This window comes from Magallana gigas, chromosome 3 (assembly GCF_963853765.1).
Source record: "Magallana gigas chromosome 3, xbMagGiga1.1, whole genome shotgun sequence".
Taxonomy (NCBI): domain Eukaryota; kingdom Metazoa; phylum Mollusca; class Bivalvia; order Ostreida; family Ostreidae; genus Magallana; species Magallana gigas.
In genome coordinates, this window is record NC_088855.1 from 8,409,059 (window position 1) to 8,429,568 (window position 20,510).

Below are 20,510 nucleotides of genomic sequence, written 5' to 3' on the forward strand. Positions count from 1 at the left end.
GTACGTGTATTGACACATTCCTATTCTATCTTTTCTTGTTTATATATCATGTATTTTTTTGTATTTGATGAGCCATTTGGCTTGAGGAATAAATAAACTTTAAACATAATTTTGAATTAAAGCCTTTTGGCTAGTTTAACAATTTAATTATAATTGATTTTTGTTTTACATTAAAGTGGAGTAAAACCTGTGCTTTTTCAAAAGATTGTGCATCTCGTCCCCGTTCACTTTTATTTAAATTTGTCCCTTACAAAATAAACTTGTTTTTAATTTCAATTGTACTTATTACATGTATATGCACTCAGGCTACTATTGAATCTATAGTCGCTCTGACATTAATTAAAAGCACACCGTATGTAAATTGAAAAGAACTGTTTTCTCACTATTGTCAACACGGCATGGTGCCTGAATATGTGGATTCACGCCTCCATGCAACAACTTATGACGCTTACTCCAATTAAAGTTACGTCATTATCACCAATTAAATTGCTCGATTGTCTAATTACGCTAAATAGCTCACGGTGTAGTAAGTGGAAGACATCTTATCTAGTTCAATAACTTCAATTTGCCGTGGAAAAAAATGTAACTTAAAGATATATTACTTTCTCCTTAAGTCTTTGGTTGTGTTGATTAAAACCTAATGAGCATCAAGTTGTAAAACGCTGCACTAAGTGTTTGCTATGCCATTAAGCTCGGGTTCGGTAATCTCTTTTCTTTTATGTTATCATAGAGGGCGCTTTGTATTTTAAATCATGGCGCATATTTTGAATGCGAGAAAGAAATCAATATAGTTTTATAGTCCAGGGATTATTATAAGGTATAATACCACGTTTTATGAACCATTATTCAATCATTTATTTGATATTTTAACTGAAAATTGAAATATATCATACTGTTAGTTTTTTTTGCATTTATAGCAAAGGTGAGAAAAATGGCAAGCAAGCTGGAAAGTATCGAGAAGCGAATCGAAGTTTTAAACGATTTGGTGGCCGGATCAGTGCTCACGGATGATCTTTTAACATCGTTGACTACTAGAGATGGACTTCTAGATGCCTTGTTTGTGTTATATGAAGAGTGCAGTCACGAGTACCTCATCACAAAGAACAAACATGTAGCAGCTTTTGTCAGGAAATGTAAGAATGCACAATTATTGTGTTTTATATATTGCTATACCATGTTAACACTTGAATTTCTTTGTTTTAAAAAATGATGTCCATGTTCTAAATGTTAATTTTATTGTCCATGTCTTGACCACAATGTTTTATTCAAATTGAAGTTTTGAACAGTTTTAAAATTGTTGTTCATTTAATCAAATTTTTGTATTTCATTAAGTTTATTTTAGAGAAAGTGTGTAATAGCCTCCACACTCCTAGCTCCTACTAGAACTAGCTAATGGATTAAAAATTCACATCAGTTGGTGGAGTAAAACTTCTTTTTTTAACAGAATATTTGAGTTTGAGCCTAGTTGTTCTCATTCCCCTAATCTGCGACTCTTTCATGTAATGTTTCAAATGTAAAAATTTAGATTTTTACTCTCCTATCTCTTAAACACAACACTTTGCTTTAAATTCTAGAGTATCATGTGATACATTTACTCTGATAAGGTACAATTTGGATTTAACTTTACAGGATTAAAAAAAGCCATCTTAAACATAGTTAACTAACTAAAAGATAAAAGAAGATAGAGGTCATTTTTTTTTTATTTCAGTCTCTGCAGGTACCGCTTGTAGAGGTGAGGCAGGTTAGAATTTAACAAAATAGTAGGCTACATGTAGACACTGTCATTGAAATGTTGATCTGTAAGTACTGTTTTTATGGATAACAATGTGCATGTGTCCCTTTTAAAAGATAACAAAATCCCTTAAATTATTTTCTTGTTTTTTTTTTCTAGATGCCTCAACAATTGCTGAAGTAAAAAAGTTAAGAATCAGTATGGCTGATTTTGAGGTTAAAGATGTCATTGGGCGAGGACATTTTGGTGAAGTGCAAGTAGTGAGAGAAAAGGCATCAGGAACAGTGTATGCATTGAAAACACTTCACAAGCATGAAACACTAGCACAACATGAGGTATGTCAATTAATGGCTTTGTATTGAAATACATGTTTAAAAAAATATTTTGATGTTAAAACCATAAATGGAATATTCTTGCTGAGAAATTTTTTCCAGGACTGTTTGCTTTAATTTTATGCTGTCCAAAGGTTAATTATACGTTCAACATCACCATGCTTTGACACTCAGAGTGTACTGTAGATTATGGTGTTAGATAAACTGCCAAATGCCAATAAAAAAAACCAAAATTCTTTTTTGAATGAATTATTTTTTACCAGTTTCTTTTTACTAAAAATCATTAACTACAATATGTTACTACAATACTAACAGTATTTGTATCAACATAAATGAAAAAACAAATCATTTGTTTGTTTTATGAATTTTCTCTATATTTTTCATTTTCTTATAAAGAGTCAATGAATCTTTCTTTATAATATAAAGTTTATATGCTTTATTCATTTATTGCATTTTTCTCAGATCACCTTCTTTGAGGAGGAGCGAGACATCATGGCTCTGTCTAACAGTCCGTGGATCACCAAACTCCACTACGCCTTCCAGGACTCTCTCAATCTGTACCTAGTGATGGAGTTCCATGCGGGAGGTGACCTCCTCTCACTCCTATCCAGGTACAAATCAAAATTAAACAAAAATGAATCATTGGACAGAGCCTAAGCCCTTGACTTGTTAATCTTTTATTGACTTTGAATTTTAGATATGATGACATCTTTGAAGAGTCCATGGCCAAGTTTTATATTGCCGAGATGACACAAGCCATCCGTGCTCTGCATTGTATGGGCTATGTACACAGGTGAGTGGAATAAAGGACACTAAGGCTAAAGCTGACCATGCTAAAAATTCCAATACTGTGAAGTTCTGTTTTATATTGAAGTTAAAGGACAAAAATCTTCTATAAATTTGGATCATTTACATGTATATTCATTACAACTCTTGTTTGTAGAGACATAAAGCCAGAAAATATTCTAATCGACATTAAAGGTCACATAAAGCTGGCAGACTTTGGTTCTGCAGCCAAACTATCACCGGACATGCTGGTAAGTGCCTCACTACTCAAATGGATTGTAAATTGATTGAAAGATAAATGTGTCTGTCACAAGTTATTTTAATATGTACATCACATTCATGTTTTTTTTTATAGGTGTCTTTTAGAATGCCTGTAGGAACCCCAGATTATGTGTCTCCAGAGCTTCTCACCTCCATTAACAATAAGCAGATAGTCAGTAATTATGGAGTGGAGGTAGACTGGTGGTCCCTGGGAATCTGCATGTATGAAATGCTGTATGGGAAAACCCCCTTTACTGATGAGAACGGATCACTTATCAATACCTACTCCAAGATTATGAATTTTAAGGTTATTTACATGTATAATAAACACTGTTTCATTGCATTATTCAGTGTGCATGGTTGTCGTTAAACTTTAAATGCACATAGTTACCATGTTGGCCATACTAATATTCATAAGAATTTTTTTCAGAAATGTTTAAGTTTCCCAGAATCTCAGCGTGTGTCTGAGTCGTCCATTAGTCTGGTGAAGGGTCTGTTGACAGATAAATCATCAAGACTGACATATGATGGGATTGTCGCTCACTCCTTCTTTTCTGATCTTGATATAGAGAATTTAAAACAAGGTCAGTTACTTGTTAAAGTGAAGTGTATGTATTCAACATTTTCTCTATAGTATATGTTATAAATTTGAAGCTAGGTTTACAAGTGAGCTATTACCTGTAAGTGATGTGAATAAAGAATTTGTGACAATGATTTATGTTGAATGTGTGGATTGATTGTCAAAAGAAATGCATGGGTGTTCATTTGCACAATTTACTTCTAACTTTCAGTGAAGCCCCCTTTTGTGCCCCACCTTTCTAGTTTGGATGACACTTCTAATTTTGAAGAGTTTGAGAAAAAACGGTATCAACCGTGTTTTGATGACTTTAACACAAGCAAAGAGTTCTCTGGAAAAGACTTGCCCTTTGTTGGGTTCACTTACACTAGGCCACAAAACAGGTAATGTTGTATATTGAAATAGTCTTTTCTTTACTGCATCTTAGTTTGCCAATTTTAAAGAAGTTTTAAAAGAAGAGAATAGAGGAGTCGAAGTAATTGCTTGAGTGAAAAAAAGATGTACAACATTTATAAATACATGTATTTGGGTTTTTTTAAGTGAAGAGGACAAGGATTCTGAATTATCACCAGAAAGTGACACATCGTCTGAAGAATCGGTAGAGTGTCGCAATGTTGAGGTGAAATTAACGGTGAAAATTAACGAGCTTCAGAGCAAGAACCATCAGCTGGAGGAGTCGGAGTGTTCGTTCCGGTCAGAGATGGAGAGACTCCAGCTGAAGGCCCAGGAGAAGGATGAGGAGGTGCGCAGAATGGCAGCGGAGAGAGACAGCATGGAGAGGGAGCTTCAGGATGTACTGACCCAGAGACAGGTGATTATTGTAACAGGGAGGGAATCAGTGACTGAGAAATGGGAGGCTCAGTTTGGTGAGGAGGGGGCTTGCTGTTTACACACAAATTTTTGAAGTAGTAGGTCATTTATGGGACTGTTTAAAAAAAAAAATGGAAATACAGAGGAACAGTTGAAAAATCAGGATTTTACAATTTTTCACTTCTATCAATAAATGTTTCTAAAAAGTGAAAAAAACACTGATTTATAATCGAACATATATAATGAAGTGTGTGTTGTTTTTGTATTTTAGCTTGTGTGATTTTTTTTAACTGTAGGTTTTAGCTGCTCAGCTTGATAAAACCTCAGCAGAGAATGAACAGCTGGAGCTTCATGCCATGAAGAACTTCAATGAAATCCTAGAGATGAGGAAAGAGGCCCAGGCAATTGAAGAGGAAATACTAAGGTAAAGAGTAGTCTCTTTATTACTGTTGTGCATCAGACCTATGAATTTACAATAAATATGATTTTACATTAAAATTACATAATACATACTAAAATTAAGATTGCTTTGCATTTTCTGGTAGATTTGGATCAATTCATTTTTTGTAAATATGCTGTAATGTACATGTAGGTGTCAAGTTGAAGAATTGCAAGAGGTGGCTGCAGAACTTGAACGAGAAAAAGAGAACCTCCTGCGTAAAGTGTCACAGCGAGACAAGCAGATTGATACCCTCAAAGAACAGGCCTCGGCCAATCAGAAACAACTAGCAGAACTCCAAAATCGCCTGGCAAAGGTATGGGCATTTTCTGATCAATTAAAAAGTATGATATTTATAGAACAAAGATACATCAAGCTTGAAACAGTAAACACATACTTGTAAATCTAAATTATATGTTGTAACTTAATGATTAATCAGGCCAGAAGGAAATCCCGAGGTGATCAGAAGAGAGACTTGGCCTTGCTGGAATCTCAGTCTAATGCTTGGAGAGAGCAGATCTCGGAGAAAACCACAGAAATTCAGGAGAAAGATAAAAGAATCCAAGTATGTCCAATATGATCTCAATGGACCCTGCTTACATTAGTACTTACATGTCTATAAATATGAAAATGTTGTCGATTCTTCTCTGAATGAACACATACTTCTACAATGTAAATAAAAATTTACAGTTACCATTTCAGGCATTATTGAGTCTGAGTTTTTTAAATTAAACCTCATATTTGAACCTTTTCTTTATGTATGAATTTATTTCAAAATTGTAGGAACTAGAGGATATGTTGGAGGCTTATGAACAACAGGAGAAAGACTTCATGGAGAGAGAGCAGGTGCTCCTCAACAAACTACAATCAGCTCCTTCTAAGGAAAAACTGGTAGGCTGTCACTTAACTACCAGTGGTAGAAGATTTGTCAGTTGCTATAAAAGTTAACAATTGATTTTGTTTGAGTGTACTGATTTTCAAGTGTGGAGGATCAAATTTGAAATGGAATTGTAACTTATTTCCTTGGCTTAACAAGTAGATAGATTTTGTGTTACCAGAGTTTCCTGCAATTACTTTACAGGATATCAAGGTCATGCTCACGACCAGTAAATCACCAGGGAAGAAGGAGATTGAAAGCAAACTCAAGAAAATACAGGTATGTTGACTTACAAATATCCACCATGTTAATACCCTTGTGTTTGCATGTTTTACTGACCCTTTTTATACAGTGCCTTATGTGTACAGTTGTTGAGTTTAAAGTCTCTGTTTCAAAGATTCCCTCTGTATTTTTTGTGTTGTAGGAGCTGGAGGATTTACTAGAGAAGTATGAAGCCGACTCCCAGGCCTGGCAAGAGGAGGAGGACCAGTACAAAGAAATGATCGAGGTCAGTCAGTCAGTTAGCCAGTCAGTCAGTCAGTTAGCCAGTCAGTCAGTCACTTAGCCAGTCAATCAGTCAGAGTTCTCACAAAATCACAGCATTGCCACATGTGATATGCTTCACATGATGTCGTTGGTATATGTTACAAACATAATGTGATGTCATTGTCGCAATATCAGATGGTGTTTCCAGTATTCTAACTTAGAATACTGAAAATGCCATGTGATATTGCTTGTGATTTTGGGACAATTTTCTTTAAAGCACTTAAAGTTTGAATTTCTAACACAAGTATTTTAAATGAAATGTACAGATTTTTACAAAATTTTCAATTTTCAATTTTGAAGCAACCATTCCTAGTATTATTTACAATGACTATTAAATAGAAAATCTGAAAGATTCTACATGTAGTAATTTAAGTGATATTCAATGAAAATCACTTAGCATTTCCCTCTTTTAAAATCAGACTATGAAAGCATTGGTGTAGATGTCTGCTGAATCAGCAGGCAGTAGGATTGTTGTACAGCTAACAGAAATCTCTAAAATATGTAAATGACTTATATTTGAGTTTTTATACAGAGTTTAAGTGGAGAGGTCGCGACCTTGAAGCATCAATCCCGTCTTTCTGTCAAGGCCAAGGAAAACTTACTGGAGCAGATCAAGCTTCATCAGGAGGAGATTAGCAAACAGAAACAGAAAATCAGGGTAAGGTCATGGTTGGGATAGCACGACTCTGTGTGGATACAGATAGAGAAAAGACTGTGCACGGATACTGATCAAATCGAAATACTGTATTATCGTGTTTAATACTTAAAATAAAGTTAACATGGATTTTATTGTGTATATTCAAGATTTTAACCCCAAATTTTTTTTTACAGGATTTACAAGAACATGTCAGTGCTTATTTAGAGGGACAGAAAAAAGACTCTAGAGAGATCTCACTGGAAAAACATGTCAAGGTCAGTTAATGGAGCCAACTCTGTCATGTTCAGTTCCTCAGAGATCTTACTCTAGAGGAGGTGTCCATCCATAGTTTCTATCTCGTAGTCAGTGCTACATAAATTTTCTCTAGATGATGTGTATTTGGTTCATAAGACTTTGAATGTTCTCTCTTAAATGAATGAAGTACATTGATCTTTCTACATAAATATTATATGATAAAGTAAAAGATTTTCAAAATTTATTTGAGCCAAAAAAGAAAAAAAAATTGGATAATAATGAGTATGCATTCTGTGACATTTCTGTCTCATTACATACATGTATTCATGCAGGAGCTTGAGATTGAAGTGGAGATGCTGAGGGATGATAAGAGGAAACTGATGAAGGACAAACTGTCTGTGCAGACTGAGCTAGATGATCACAAATGTAAACAAATGGACAACGAAAGGGTATGGTTGTGTAGGATTGATTAAGTATTAAATGTATTTATAAACTGATATAAGTAAATATTTCTTTATGCTTTTTTTATTACAAGATTTGTTTATACAGTTTTGAATTTTTAATATTTCATATTGCAAATTCTTTCATTTAACTTTTAACTCTTTCTATCTCCTTTGCTTGAATTAAAGATGTTCTTTTTTTATTGTTGTGTTGTTATAATTTCCTCTCTTTTATTTCATAGATATGTAGTACAAGTGTATGCTAGCTGTAGTTCTTTACACTTTATGATTTCTCTTCACAGAGTTCTTTATTTCTACTCACTATTTTATCTTTGATTGTTGTGACCTGTGAGCTAACCCTGTTTAGTTACAGCTTTAGCCTTTTCCTTTCCTATATTACTGCTTGTAGTACACTCTTGTGCATGGGTGTAGGCTTTCATCCCTTCCTTCTTGCTGTGTTCAATAATAGGTGAATGATCAAATTATACAGAAAATCAACCGCTTGACTTCCAAACTGGAGAGAACGGAGAGACAGTTGAATGCCAGTAGGGATCGAGAGATAGAGGTGCGCCTCAAAGCCAGAGACGCCCAGGAAATTAGGTACGAAAAAAGTCTATCCCGACACAACTTGTTATAGGTTTTGACATACATGTATTACAGTTGTATGCTTGCGTTGACAATGTCTTTCTTTAGAGCTTTTTTTGATGTAAAAAGATTTTTTTTACTGTATATTGTAGGGATAGGTTGCAAGAGGAAAATATGAAAGCAGAGAGAAAAGAGAATGAAGAGCTAAAAACAAAGCTTGCTGCCTTTAATGCTGAAATAGAGCAGCTGAAATTGACTCCATCTAGAGACAATGAGGTAAAAGACCTTAGAAATACTTTAGAAACTAACACGCAGAAGGTTACCCAGCTACAGGAAAAGGTGGAGAAATTGACCAGTGAAAAGTTTGACTCTCTGAGAGAAATCCGTGAACTCAAACAGGAGAAAGAAAAACTCGAGGAATCCCTGAACAATAACAAGCGGGAGCTAGAGAAGGTGGAAAAGAATGTCAAAGACTTCACAGGACTCAAGGAGGAAAACTCTAGGCTTAAGGATGAGAAAGAGAGCCTGAAGTCCCAGCTGGCAGATCTAGAGAGTGAGAAACAGGTGAGCGAGGGGAAGCTGAAGCGGGAGTGTGAAGCAGTGAATGTCAAGCTACAGAGTGTGGAACAGGAGTTGGAGGAGCAGAAGATACTGTCAGCCAAACGCTGGAACAAGATCGAGGATGCCGAGGACTTGAGGCAGGAAAACAAGTTGTTACAAAGTAAAGCAGAGATACAGAAAAAGAAGACAGAAGAGCTTGAAATCAAGGTGTGTTACATGTATATGTGTAAAGAGGACTTTAGAGGAGTCTGTAATTGTAAAAACCATGATGTATATAAACAGTATTATAGCCACTGATCTTATTTTGTCAATTTGTCCTTTTATCTGTAGATCAAAGATTTAGAGAGCCAAATAACAGAAAGTAAGAAAAAGTTGGAAAAGATGACTAGCATAAAACAGGAGCTGGACACACTGAAATTAGCCAGAAGGTCATCAGAGGTCAAAATACAAGAGCTGCAACGGGAGCTATCAGAGAACCAGCAAAAAGCCTCCTACAACAAGAAGGACGTTCAACACTTGGAGGAGAAACTGTACAAAGTAAGCTTGTATGACAATCTATGGAATAAGTTCTGTTCTAATTGAAAACATGATGGTATCAAAAAAAGTGTTGTGACAAGTAGAAGTTAATACACTTTGTTTAGATATCATTGAATTTCTGAACTTTCGTTTGACTTTTTAAGGAGAAGGAGCAGACAAATGACAATATGTCGGAGCTGAAGCGAGAGCTGCAGGAGTCTAACCTAGCACTGAGCGAGGCACGCTCCCTAGTGTCGGCCATGCAGCGCCAGGAACAGAGCATGAGGGACAAGTTTAACCAGGAGATCCGGGAGCTCCAGATGAAGCTTCACAAAGCCCAGGGTTCGCTCCATCTGGAGCATGATATGGACACCGTGCTGAGGGAAAAACAAAACCTCCAATTGAAGCTCATGGTATAAACAACAGTTTGTTTAATAGGGATAATGTAGAAATTAAGTCAGTTCAAGATCTTTGGATCTGATTTTGTGTTGGATTATTGTAGGAAACAGAGGAGCGGGTGGGTAACCTGTTAAAAGAGAAAGGGACTGCAGTTTTGGAGAAACAGAACATTGAGGAGAAACTGCTGCACAACCAACAACAGTGTGAACTTGAAAAGAAGGTACAGTGCACACAATACAATATTTTTCATCAATAGTTTTGTATAAAATTTAAAGAATGCACGCTTGCTCACAATTTAAAAAAAAAAATGCATGTTAGATTAAAAGACTTGTCTCTGAGTACAATACTGGTAATTTACAAGTTAGCAGTATAAATGCTGTCTTGATAATGAGTGTCTGATTGTTGTGATACAGAAAGCTGAGGTGATGAAGGGAGTGGTGACTGACTTGGAGGACCAGATTAAGGATTACGAGACACTGATCGAGGAGTACGAAAAACAGCAGGCTGACTGGGAGGAAATCAAGTAAACACTGCAGTGTTTTGTTATATCTCATAATATGCGACAGTTTTCCCTCACATTAAAATGCCTGAGCTAATATTTGTTATTTCTGTATAAAATCACGACTGGCTCAAGAGTTGACACCAGTACAGTGTAACAAGCATGTATAAAATTGTCCCCCTGATAAATGGGTCTACTCTTACTACATTATCAAATTGACTGACTTTAATCAAATAAAAGATGTTCACTTACAATATCAGATTGCAATCACAGTAACTTAGTTCTTCACAAACATGTATAAGATTGTTTCATTTAGAAGGAATAGCTGCATAATCAACATCTTTCTATTTCAAATAGGAAAAAGTTTGAGTCTGCAGTCGATGAAAGAGAGTTAGAAATTGAAGGGACAGGTCAGAAGATGCTGGAGCTACAACAAGCAAAGTAAGGATGTATAACATTAATCACAAGCACAAGAAGTTCAGTGAAATATTATCAAAGGAACATAAGAAAAAGTAATTGAATAACTTCATTTTTTTACAGACAAAATGCCAGTGAGAAATTGAATCAAGTGAAGAAAGAATATCAGGCTGAGAAGATGATACTGAAGTCTGAAATGGAAACTCTTAAGACGAGGGAGTGGGAGTCTCGGAAGGAGGCCGACAGGTGGAAGGCTCAGGTAGGAGTGTACCTTAATGGCTCAATTATAAGATATAGGAAAAGGGATTTTGTATGTCTTCAAAGTTATATCATGTTAAAACATGTCACTGATTTTCAATTTAAGGCACATCACAATTAAAATCTGTGTATTTATACATGTATCATTTTTAAAATACCGTGTGTACGTTTAAGTTGCACATGTTGTTTGAGCTAGAAGTAAAGATAAAAGATGATTTTGTTATGAAGAATTATAACGTTACATTGCAGGTGACAGAACTTGAGAGTAAAGTATCAAAATGTCAAATGATGCTTAAGTCACAAATGAAGAACATGGATGCTGACAGTGGAGAGAAGAATAGACTGAAAGAAGAGGTAAGGAAAACCAGGTCTCCAAATGACTCTGTCTGTAGATGATCTTCATTGTATTCTCATTTGAGTTTTCAATTTCTTGAATGGTTTTACTTGCAAAAAATTTTCAAAGGACCAAAAATAAAAACAGAATTTGATATACCATGAACTGATTCGTCGTTTGTAGATTTCTAGTTATTTTATATTTGTAAGGGTCTATGTTAGTTTTTAATGTTTTTAACTGTGTGGTCCACAGATATCTAGCAAGATCACGGAGATCCAAGAGCTGAGATCCAAGAACCTGAAGTTGAAGCAGAGCCTGGGGGAGGCCATGGACAAGTTCGAGATGATCTTCGGAGAGAAGGTGGACCTAGAGAACTTTGCGGAGGCCCTACAAGTAAGTGGAGTGCACAAACTTTACATCACTCTTGTAGCTTTATGTTAATCCCAGAATAGTTGAGCTGTAGTTGTATCAGTTGCATTTCATAGATACACAACATAGGAAACATTTCAATGAATGATGTTCAATGTTATAATGTAACAGTATCAGAACAGAAAAAGAAAAGTGAAAAAAAAAATGCTTCCATGATATGGTGTTAAAACTTTTCATACAGTATTTGAATTGTATATTTGCAACTTTGCAATGCAGCTCAATGCAATATATGGTTAATTCACAATTATCTACATGCTGCTTTGGTGTAAAGGTTTTGCTTTGCTTTTATCATCGTAAAATAAGAAAAACTATATAACAAGCTCTAGATTGACCATGGGTTGAGATGAAGATTGTTACCTTCCCTGCCTCGGTCAGTGGTGAAGGCTTGACGTATTTGTTAGTATGCAAGGATTGCTCTGTGGATTGGTTATCTTCCTTGTCATTTTGAAGGGGTTACACTTCCTGGAGAAGTACAAGTTTGAGAGCACGATTGGTCAGCAGATGAAGCTGATAGATTATCTCCAAGCTCTGTATGAGGACAACAATAGCAACAAAAAGAAGAAGGTAGACTTACCCTCACAACTTGCCAACCCTGGTTGCCCAGCAAGGGTCTCTCATGTTGCTTGCGCTCTAGTTGCTGACACATTACAAACTTTGCACCTTTTTTTTTCTTTTTATATTTTTCAAACTTTATTCACAGCATTACTTTTGTCTTGCTTTTAATTATATCTTCTTTTTAGCATGCCTTTGTGATTTTAGAAATTAGAATCTTGTAGATTTTAGTTTGTTAATTCACCAACATCAATCTTTCTAACAGTAGCATGTCATTTTATTCATTGCTGTTTTGAAGCAATCTGATGATGCTCTTGTAGCAGATTGACAAAATCTGTGCTTTTAAAGTCATAATCAACAGCCACCAGCCTGGGAATAAATGACATTTTTAACATCTTTTCATTCTTTCTCAAATTATTACATGTACATGTGCATATTATTTACATGTTTGTGGCCATTTAGAAATGCTTTTTCAGAGACATGCAAAATATTGACCTTTTTTTCAAAGATCCACATGCACAAATTAATAAAAAGTTTATTTTCAACACTGCTTGGTGCATGTTAAAGTTTTACTGATTTATATTTTCATTGTCTTACATTCTAATTTTCAATTCTTATTTTTTCCATTGTTTAACAAAATAAACCCAGTTTACAAGGAGAGGGCTCACATAGGCAGATTGCCTACTGCCCAATCCTATTATGTAATATTTTTTTTACATAATAAAATATTGTTTAAATATGATAGGATAATCATGGGTAGATATTTTGAGGAAACATTCATGATATGTACATGGTATATTCTTGTAAATTTTAGTCGGCCAAAAAAGGCAGAAAGTCATTTAACTTTGGTAAGGTGCATTTCCCTGCCATGGAAGACTTGCAGAATTCCTTGGAGCTGGAGAGGAAGAGGAATGTGAAGCTGACAGAGCAGTTGGAAAGGATAAGGCAGGAAAACTACAGCCAAGCTCAGGAGTGTAAGATTCTGTTGTGATCTAAGATTAGGCTGTTATCCTCAGTTCACTGTGATTTATTTGAGGGATTCATTTGAAAACTACACAAAGTATTATATTTTTAGTTTCAAAAAACTGCATAACAGTCAATTGAATTAGCAATTGTGAATCTCTGTACTTGACTTCCTTTTGTTTTTACATAGTTGAAAGTGTTTCGTGTGATGTTAAGACATACATGTACTTGTAGACACATGTAAACTTCCTGTGATTTGAATTTTTTGTGATTTTAGTGTTGCAGTTAAAAGGTCCATTGAAAGAGAAGGTGGAAAGTACACTGACTCCTCATGAGAAAGCAGCTGTGGCATGTCGGACTCCAATGAAAAGTGTTCCGAGTGCAATTCTTACCCCACGAGCCCAGCGGTACAACATAGAGACTCAAGAGATCCCACCCCTTAGGATGCACCACAACATTCCCCATCGGTTTGTCACGGGGCTCAACACTCGAGCTACGAAATGTGGAGTGTGTCTTGGAAGTGTTCCATTCGTCAAAAGAGCCTCAAAATGCCAAGGTAGGCCATGTCTACCATTTTCTGTTGATACAATCTGAATGACACTGTATTTCCGTATTTGAAAGAAGTTTTTGTAGTATGTATATATGCTAAAAGAACCATGAAAGAGAATAAAGAATTGTTTGAATTTACATGGCAATGCATTAATTTGATGTCTGAATATAGAACACTAGTATGCTGACATGACTCTCTAATTAGCAGTGATTAATTGCTGTACTCTTTGTTCCCATGCAGCCTGTCTAATGACCTGTCACATCAAATGTTCGTCTGAAGCGCCCTCTACCTGCGGCCTTCCTACGGACTACATCCACTACTTTACCTCCATAATGGGCAAGATTGAGCGCAACAGCAAAAACTTTACACTGGAGGACACCAATCAAATCAAGATAAAGGGATGGCTCAAAGTACCAAGGTATGTGGAGAACGTAGAGAGCGTGTTGAAATTTTGAATGAATAGATTATATATACAGTATATTGTTGGCAAAATTTAGTTGTGGAATAAATATAGTTTACATTATTCATATCCTTGGCATTTCTTTTAACTAGGACAGGGAAACCTGGCTGGGAGAAGCGCTGGGGCAGTCTAGAGAACAACATCCTGTTGTTGTATCGGGAGGAGTCGGACGCCAACCCTATCGACACGTTTGACCTAAACCCTGCGGAGACAGATGTGACCGTCCATAGCGCCATCAGCAGTGCTGAGCTCCCTAACACCGCCAGCACTGACCTACCGTACGTCCTGAAACTGGAGCATGAGCCCCTCACCACCTGCTGGCCCAGAAGGTGTGTTTCAAGAATGTTTTACCTTGTCGAAAACTAAACAAGGCATTAATTTACAAGTTCATTATCTATAGAACAGAAATTAAAGTGTGAGATGAAATGTTTCTGTGTAAGTTTCATGAATTTTAGTGTTATCCTTTTTTACTTCACAGAGAATTATACTTGATGGCTGTCACATTCCCTGACAAACAGAAGTGGGTGGCCTCCCTTGAAGCAGCAATCAAAAGTCTCCAGAGAGTGGATGCCACATTCAAGCGAACTGTAAGCTACCATCAGTTCTTATCTCTTGAAGTTATTCATGGATTTGATTATGAAATAAATAAGGTTTATTTTTTCATGGATTATTTTATTCAACAGAAATTGCAAGAATTCCGTGTCCTTGAGCTCAAGGGAGACAGGCGGCTGGAACTGAACTGTACTCTGATTGTCTCAAACCACGTAAGTCAGGTCTTTGTTATTAAACACCACACCATGTTATCTATCAATGTACATGTAACTTAACAGTATTTTCTTGTTCAGGCATCCATTAGACCTATCCTGTCCTAATTCCTAAACATTGTGTATTTAGTTTCAAGTTAGCTTCATTTTTGTGCAGCGTTAGACCTGACTTGTTATTTCTACAGATGCTGCTGCTGGGAGCGGATGAGGGTCTGTTTGCTGTCAACATCAGTAAGGGTCAGCACACACTGGTCACCAAGCTGGCGGGCCTGAAGAACATCCATCACATGGTCTACGCCTCGGGCCTGGGCTGGGTCATCTGTATCACAGGTCAGTGCACATTCATATATTCTTTCTTTTATCTAAATCTAGCAAGATGCTCTTTTATTAGATAAAACATGTCTAGTGATTGCAGTCCTTGCCCTATGTGCCTACAGGTGCAACAAGGACTAGGTAGGTAGTGATTGCAGTCAGTATTTCTCTTGATGGCAAGTAACAAATTATAAATGGCAAGAATGTAGCTTTAACATCTTTTTCATTGTATTTATGTTTTCAAAATTTTTATAACTAAACATGGCATATTAATGTAGACATTTGGTCACAAACCAAAAAAAAAAAGGTACATCACTTGGGATAGGATGCAGTATTTGTTATCTTATATTTGCTAGCCGAAAATTGTGTCTATGATTTTTAAAAATGCGATTAATTATTTCAGGACAAGACCGCCATGTGGTGTATATTCACAGAGAGGCCATTAAGGCCCGTTTGAATCAGGCCACCAGTGATGAGACGGAACACGTTCCTAATGACAAGATTCCGTCCCTGGTTGGGTGTACAGTGTTAGAGGTCAAGCGGGTGTACGAGAGCCTCTATCTTGTGGCTGGATTTGATGACAGAATCACCGTGATGAAATACAACACAGAACTCAAAGAATTCTGCATTAGAAAGGTCAGTATATGTTCTTTCACTGAAGGCATATGTGTATATATCTGTATATTGAACAATCTGATTGCTTGTATCTGCTATTCTTTAACTGGAATTATCAGAGAGCACACATGTTCAAATTTTATATTTCAGTAATGCTATAACCTGCAGTATTAATTTAGGGAATTTTAAACACTTTTTTCTCTGTCCTTTTTACTTTGACATCATGTACATGTGTAATTATTTACAGGTTTACTTACTTTAACTTGCTTCAGCCTTGAGTCTAATATGGCTATGAATGAAAGTAAGAGAACAAAGGATAATGTTACATTGTTTGTCTTACATGTGAATATTCTGTTTTATTCCTGAACTACTGTACACATACATGTACATGATTGAGGTTATGGCATGTACGCCAGTGATCAGATATTTTAATATCTTTAAAAATATTAATGGAATCTTTTACATGTTTGTGTGTCCTAAATAGTGTTATTTTTGTTTAGGAGCTCAAGACCCAGGAGCCATGCAGCTGTATCTGCCTGGCTGAGGACTTTGCTATTGTAGGTACTGAGAAGTTCTACAAGTTTAATCTGGAGCACCCCTCTCTCATAGGTAAGACCAACTGATTCTCTCTCTCTCTCTCTCTCTCTCTCTCTCTCTCTCTCTCTCTCTCTCTCTCTCTCTCTCTCATAATTTTATTTAAAACTAAAGCATGCTTATAAGACTTCACTTTGTGCAATACTTCTATATTTTGTAGAGTTTGTTGATAAGAGAGATAACTCCCTTGCCTTTGCTGCCTTTGGAGCAGCTATCCATAACAGCTTTCCACTGGCAGTTGTCAATGTCACACCAGAGGGTCTGCCAATGGAATTTCTCCTCTGTTTTCATGGTAAGGAAACAAGATAACTCAGGGTATTGCTTTATAAATAAATTGGTTTCGTACCATTATGATTGTATAATTTACAGCACATGCCACATGCTGTATATTTTTTTTTTTACAGTGCATGCATATCTTTTTTGCAGAGTATGGTTTCTTTGTTGACTGCAATGGAAAGAGAAGCCGACCAAAAGACATGAAATGGAGTTGCCTCCCTCTAGCCTTCGGTAAGCAAGTGGTTGAAAGCTCTTTATACTTGGTATTTCTGATTTATTATAAAACTGATACATGCCAGGGTTGTCTCTAAAAATTGATGTAGAAGGGAGAAATAAAAAAGTATAAGGGGATCTGGAGGTCTAGCTTATAGCTAGATTATGTTTGAAATGAAAAAAATAGCCGGGTAATTACGTCACTTTAGGCGGGGAATTTCCCCGCCTCCCGGGTCTTAGAGACAACCCTGCATGCACATGCATTTTCAGAAATTTCTTCATCATTTGATAAGTCCTTGCAAATTTGAATTAGTTTCTGGTAGATATGTGTACACAACTGCTTTATTTTTGTTCTGTAGCCTACAGTGAACCATTCCTCTATGTGGTGTACTTCAACAGTATTCAAGCCATCACAATTCCTGCCAACAAGATGCAAACAAGGTAATTACTGTGATACAGGCTTGGGGTAATGCTAAATGTAATGGTAATGCATTGCAATGCATTACATGTTTTCAAAGTAATGCTGGTAATGTGTAATGCCACAAAATTAGCATTACAAGTAATGGTAATGTAATGAATTACTTTCAAAAATCTAGTGTAATGCTGGCATTACATGGCATTACTTTGCATTACTATGCTTATTTATGCATGTTCACTTTAAAAAATGTGATGAATAAATGAATAGCTGAAATTGAATTTGATTAACTTTATTATAAAGAAGAAAGAAATAATTCTTGAAATAAAAATGTTATAGTAAAAATAAAAATTAAAAATAAAATTTCATTTTTATTTTGTTTATATTACTAGATATAACAACACAGTACTTTCATAACATTTTTATGAGTGTTGTTTTTAAGAGTTTTAAATAATTTAAACAATTTACTCCAATTAGTTTGCACTTCAATAAAGATGTGTCAACAACACACTATGCCCCCAGGATAACCTAAGTATCAAAACAATCTATTGTTATAAGAAGTGCTAAACACCTATATCCCCTTCCCTATGCCATGTCCCAATAGAATAGGGGACAGACATGCACCTTTAAGGGCAAAATGAATGCACTGTCCACTGCAAATCAAAATCACTTCCAATATTATAACCCATTTGAAAATAATCTCTCTCTCTCTCTGTTGTACATGTACATTAAGTACATTAGTTTTGACTGATAGAAAATACAAGATTCATGTATTTTTTTCTATTTTTTCACTTAATATATCCTAAGATAAAGATTGTTAAACAATCTTTCAGTCCCAGCTTCCACTGCACTGTAGAACGTTTATTTAGTATAGCTGGGAAGATTTTCAAACTAATAGGATGCAGTTAAAAGATGAAACCTTTGAAACTTTGATCATAAAGTGCAATAGCAATCTTTTGTCTTAAAGTGTCCTCAGCATAAAGGAATTCGATTAAAATATATTAAAAAATATAACTGTGAAAAACCCTCTGTCTATAAATTAATAAAATTAAGTGTCCAAAATTATAAAGATTTGTGTTATCTGGGGAAATATTTCTATTTAGCTTTTTAATAACTGCAACATTATTCCATAAATTGTTTTCTATTTTGCACAAATTCAGTGTCTCTATATCATATCTGACATTGTATCATGCCAACTGTCTATAAATGTCTTTTTACTTATGTAATATGTTGTTCATAATGCCACAAGATTATTATATATTGAGCAAATAAAGAATGACTCTTGTATATATAGTCATTGAATTTGAACCTGATACTGAACATGAACCTGTAGATATGTTAAAGAGTGTTTATATTTGAAACATTTGCAAAAACTCTTTATTAGCTTTACTTCTTTAAAACAAAGTAATGGTAATGGTAATGCATTACTTTACTCATGTAATGGTAATGTAATGCATTACTTCAAGAAAATCAAGTAATGGTAATGGTAATTTAATGCCCAAATTCATGAAGTAATGGTAATGTAATGCATTACTTTACAATGTAATTCGCCCCAAGCCTGCTGTGATATTTATTATACTTCCCTCAAATCATTTGAATGTCCTGTTGAAAGTTTAAAAGAAGAGGGGAAAATTTATACCGGGTATACGTTAATGCTTTATAAAAGCTCTAAGTGATTGCATCAAATATTCGTAAGGCAGAAATTGATGTACCAGTAGCTCTGTTTTGATTATTTCTTATTAATAAGTTATGTAGCTATTGTCTTTAAGTGTTTTATTTATAGTGATGTTTTTTGTTGTTGTTTTCCAGGGGTAAGCAGACTTGTCTTGACCTCTACTGCCCCCGTTTGCTGGGAAACTCCATGAAGACGGGCGGGGTATACATAGCTACAAACATGGGCAACAGTACACTGATGGTGTGTCTCCAAGGAAACGATGGTATCAGTGACAAGGAAAATGTGGCCAGGTAAGGATCCTGATTTCAATATAAAACAGTATCACAACAAGATAATAAACATGTATATTATATACAGTGGAATCACTTTTATTCATGGGGGTCAATGTTCGTCGGTAGCCAAAAATTTTCTGTTTCATGGGGGCGTAATTTTGTTGGTAGCAAGTTCAGGATGATTTTTATAAAAACTAAAAAAATACTTGTATATACATTCGTGGGGATGTAAATTCAAGGGCAAGGGTTACCCAAGAAAACAACAAACATTGGTCCCCCAAGAACAAATATTCCACAGTAATACTTATTTTGATAATGGAAAATGTGTATACACTTGTCGCTTCTGAATATACAAAATTTGATTGACAGTAGTGAACCATCTTTTGCACATTTTACAGCATATTTCTTTGTTCAGCTCATTTCAATACAACAGTACTTACTTTTGTAGTAAATCAGAGAGACAGAAATTTGCGAGTCCACGGAGAGGGATCCTGAAAGCTTCACAGCGTCACGACTCGATGACCTCAATTAGTAGTACCTCCAGTGCTGGCTCCAGCTATTCCACGTCTAGCTCGTACAGTGTCAACTCTGAACTTTAGGAATCCATTTCATACATCCATAAGCAGTATACCCAGTGCTGGATCCAACTACTTCACGTCTAGCTCGTACAGTGTCAACTCTGAATAGTAGGAATTCATGTTAAACTCTGAACTGTGTGTTCAATATCTAACTTCCATCAACTGCTCCTCCAGACCAGTACTGGATCCGACTACTTCACATCTAGCTCTTACAGTGTTAAATCTGACCTTTAGGAGTCCATTTTATGCTTTCATTCGCACGTTTGTTCATGTATTATTACACCAATTCTTGACAACAACTTTTATACACAGATGATAGAGACATCAATAGAACTAATATTCATATACAGGTAATGGATACCAAGGTTACCTACCGTCATCCAAGTCTTGTTTCTGTGCCATAGCTGAGGTTAATCCAGCTTTATGATTTCTAAAACACTTGCAGTATATTCATCCACTACTTTTACTGTTATACTGACCTTAAAATGATTTTAAATATTGCAATGATGGAAGTTTGAAGTTTACTTCCCATGTAGAATGAATCATTGATTGAGTGGAAATTACACCTCTGAACTCTCAAA

General features: G+C 35.6%; 1 protein-coding gene across 3 annotated transcripts; it reads left to right on the forward strand.

The window, feature by feature from the left end:
- The first annotated feature begins 733 nt into the window (after positions 1-733).
- On the forward strand, positions 734-20,378 carry LOC105329548 (citron rho-interacting kinase). Of its 3 annotated transcripts, none has more exons than XM_066078336.1 (44): positions 734-817; positions 918-1,133; positions 1,892-2,067; positions 2,527-2,675; positions 2,762-2,857; positions 3,008-3,101; positions 3,206-3,418; positions 3,542-3,695; positions 3,903-4,071; positions 4,229-4,499; positions 4,795-4,922; positions 5,091-5,253; positions 5,377-5,502; positions 5,721-5,828; positions 6,019-6,093; positions 6,239-6,322; positions 6,893-7,018; positions 7,192-7,272; positions 7,585-7,701; positions 8,162-8,292; positions 8,430-9,045; positions 9,169-9,375; positions 9,519-9,767; positions 9,857-9,973; positions 10,167-10,276; positions 10,610-10,693; positions 10,793-10,928; positions 11,177-11,281; positions 11,514-11,654; positions 12,141-12,254; positions 13,057-13,216; positions 13,483-13,761; positions 13,996-14,173; positions 14,308-14,544; positions 14,694-14,802; positions 14,899-14,979; positions 15,165-15,309; positions 15,695-15,927; positions 16,407-16,515; positions 16,661-16,792; positions 16,927-17,007; positions 17,349-17,430; positions 19,214-19,369; positions 19,800-20,378. In XM_066078336.1, the coding sequence occupies exons 2-44, from the start codon at positions 932-934 to the stop codon at positions 19,948-19,950; spliced, it is 6,675 nt and encodes a 2,224-aa protein (XP_065934408.1). In that variant the 5' UTR covers positions 734-817; positions 918-931; the 3' UTR covers positions 19,951-20,378. The 3 variants fall into 3 exon arrangements, with proteins under 3 accessions (XP_065934408.1, XP_065934409.1, XP_065934410.1); XM_066078337.1 differs by having other exon boundaries at positions 8,183-8,292; XM_066078338.1 differs by lacking the exon at positions 12,141-12,254.
- The last annotated feature ends 132 nt before the right edge of the window (positions 20,379-20,510 follow it).

Coding starts and splice junctions, on each gene's coding strand:
- LOC105329548 (XM_066078336.1), top strand. CDS start 932: ATGGCAAGCAAGCTGGAAAGTATCGAGAAGCGAATCGAAGTTTTAAAC. Junction 3,419..3,541: donor CCAAGATTATGAATTTTAAG/GTTATTTACATG, acceptor AATTTTTTTCAG/AAATGTTTAAGTTTCCCAGA. Junction 10,694..10,792: donor CTGGAGCTACAACAAGCAAA/GTAAGGATGTAT, acceptor ATTTTTTTACAG/ACAAAATGCCAGTGAGAAAT.